At 37.5% G+C, this 2,145-nt stretch overlaps 1 protein-coding gene across 1 annotated transcript in view; it reads right to left on the bottom strand.

The window, feature by feature from the left end:
• Positions 1 to 219: 219 nt before the first annotated feature.
• LOC111088098 overlaps positions 220 to 2,145 on the bottom strand; it is a 5,851-nt gene continuing 3,925 nt past the window's right edge. The window contains exon 3 of the mRNA XM_022397060.1: positions 220 to 1,166. Within this exon, the coding sequence (XP_022252768.1) occupies positions 943 to 1,166 (224 nt within the window). The 3' untranslated portion in view covers positions 220 to 942. The remainder of the gene's footprint in view (positions 1,167 to 2,145) is intronic.

Here is a 2,145-nt window from a genome sequence, read left to right as displayed (position 1 = left end):
AATAAAGCGGTTTCTGATTGCCTAAAGTAACTATTTAGGTGCGATATTTAAAACTGTCTACTACAAAAACGAACTGGTTAATAAAGCGGTTTCTGATTGCCTAAAGTAACTGTATTTAGGTGCGACATTTAAAAATGTCTACTACAAAAACAAACTGGTTAAAAAACGGTTTCTAATTGCCTAAAGTAACCGTATTTAGGTGCTGTCTACTACAAAAACGAACTGGTTAATAACGCGGTTTCTGACTGCCTAAAGTAACCGTATTTAGGTGCGACATTTAAAACTGTCTACTACAAAAACGAACTGGTTAATAAAGCGGTTTCTGATTGCCTAAAGTAACCGTATTTAGGTGCGACATTTAAAACTGTCTACTACAAAAACGAACTGGTTAATAAAGCGGTTTCTGATTGCCTAAAGTAACTTTTTTCAGGTGTGACATTTAAAATATTTTAGAAATAACCAAGACTTCTGTGTATGATACTACATGAAGTGAATTGAAGAACATCAAGATGTATAAATACGTAACAAAATAAAGAATACACAGTTAGGGTTAGTATGTGCTGTTAGAAAACACTAAATCCGAAACTTTGTATTTACATCATAGATCGATAAAATAAGGTTTAAAAACACCTCACCATCAAAATTATACAATTTAAAGTTATCAAAAGGTTTCCGAGTACATGTCTGACGTTTTGGCTTTGAAATAACATTTTCCTTGAGAATAAATTAGCATTATAAAACATATCAAGGCCATTATTATAAACATTGCTTTCAAAACTAGAATGATATTTAACTTAATATCGTGGAAATTTAAAAATAAGCCTATAATTATAGAATAATGAAAAAAAAACTTGAAACACCAGGTTCCGTTACGTCATTTCCGTTTTCGCACAAACATACATTTTAGTATTCGAAAGAGGCACATTTGTATAAAAACGTCTTCTATGGTTTATTATTGAAAAGTTTCATGTTGCTAGTAGTGGATCCGCGGCTGATAATCTGGCGGGTGCTGCTGGGATATCCACGTGACTTCCGGTTGAAAACTAGGTGCAGGATACAGAAACAGACCAGCGCCACCTGGAGGATACATACGACCACAGCGGCCGTTATCACAGTAGCTCGTGTTAGACAAAATCCTTTCTCTGTCACTTCGGCAATAGGATCGCCTACAAACAAAGCATTAATTAGATAACGACATTAATCAAATAATGAGGGAGATGAAAATTTCTAAGACTTAAAATGTCCCCCGATATTGGTTGTTTTATCTAACAAGAAATGGTTAATTAATGCGAAATACGTGAAAAAAATAGATGATAACGTAATACCCAAGTTTTATACTTGATTTAAACTGCATAAAAAAATGGGCTATATGGTTAATTTTCTGTAAAAAGAACAAAAAAAAAACAGCGTTGTTGTTTCGCATATAAATACCAATACATATGTATGTAAGACCGTTGGGTCTGTTGTCCACCTACATTACATTTTTTGTCAAGTCTTCTGCACGGCTCCCGGATTTCTCTGTGGTTGGTGTGACCTATTGTTTTGTATACGGCTCCAAAATTTCTCTGTGATATGATTTGTGTACGGCTCCGAAATCTCTCTGTGACTGGCATGACTTGCTCAATGTCTTGTATACAGCTCCCGATCTCTCTGTGACTAGCAGCATGACTTGTTCAATGTCTTGTATACGGCTCCCGAATCTCTCTGTGACTAGCAGCATGACTTGTTCAATGTCTTGTATACGGCTCCCGAATCTCTCTGTGACTGGCAGCATGACTTGTTCAATGTCTTGTATACGGCTCCCGAATCTCTCTGTGACTGGCAGCATGACTTGTTCAATGTCTTGTATACGGCTCCCGAATCTCTCTGTGACTGGCAGCATGACTTGTTCAATGTCTTGTATACGGTTCCCGAATCTCTCTGTGATTAGCAGCATGACTTGTTCAATGACTTGTATACGGCTCCCGAATCTCTCTGTGACTGCAGCATGACTTGCTTAATGTCTTGTATACGGCTCCCGGATCTCTCTGACTGGCAGCATGACTTGTTCAATGTCTTGTATACGGCTCCCGAATCTCTCTGACTGGCAGCATGACTTGTTCAATGTCTTGTATACGGCTCCCGAATCTCTCTGACTGGCAGCAT

The sequence above is a fragment of the Limulus polyphemus genome, unplaced genomic scaffold, assembly GCF_000517525.1.
Source record: "Limulus polyphemus unplaced genomic scaffold, Limulus_polyphemus-2.1.2 Scaffold3118, whole genome shotgun sequence".
In the NCBI taxonomy this organism is placed as follows: Eukaryota; Metazoa; Arthropoda; class Merostomata; order Xiphosura; family Limulidae; genus Limulus; species Limulus polyphemus.
This window is presented reverse-complemented; position numbering and strand designations above follow the sequence as displayed.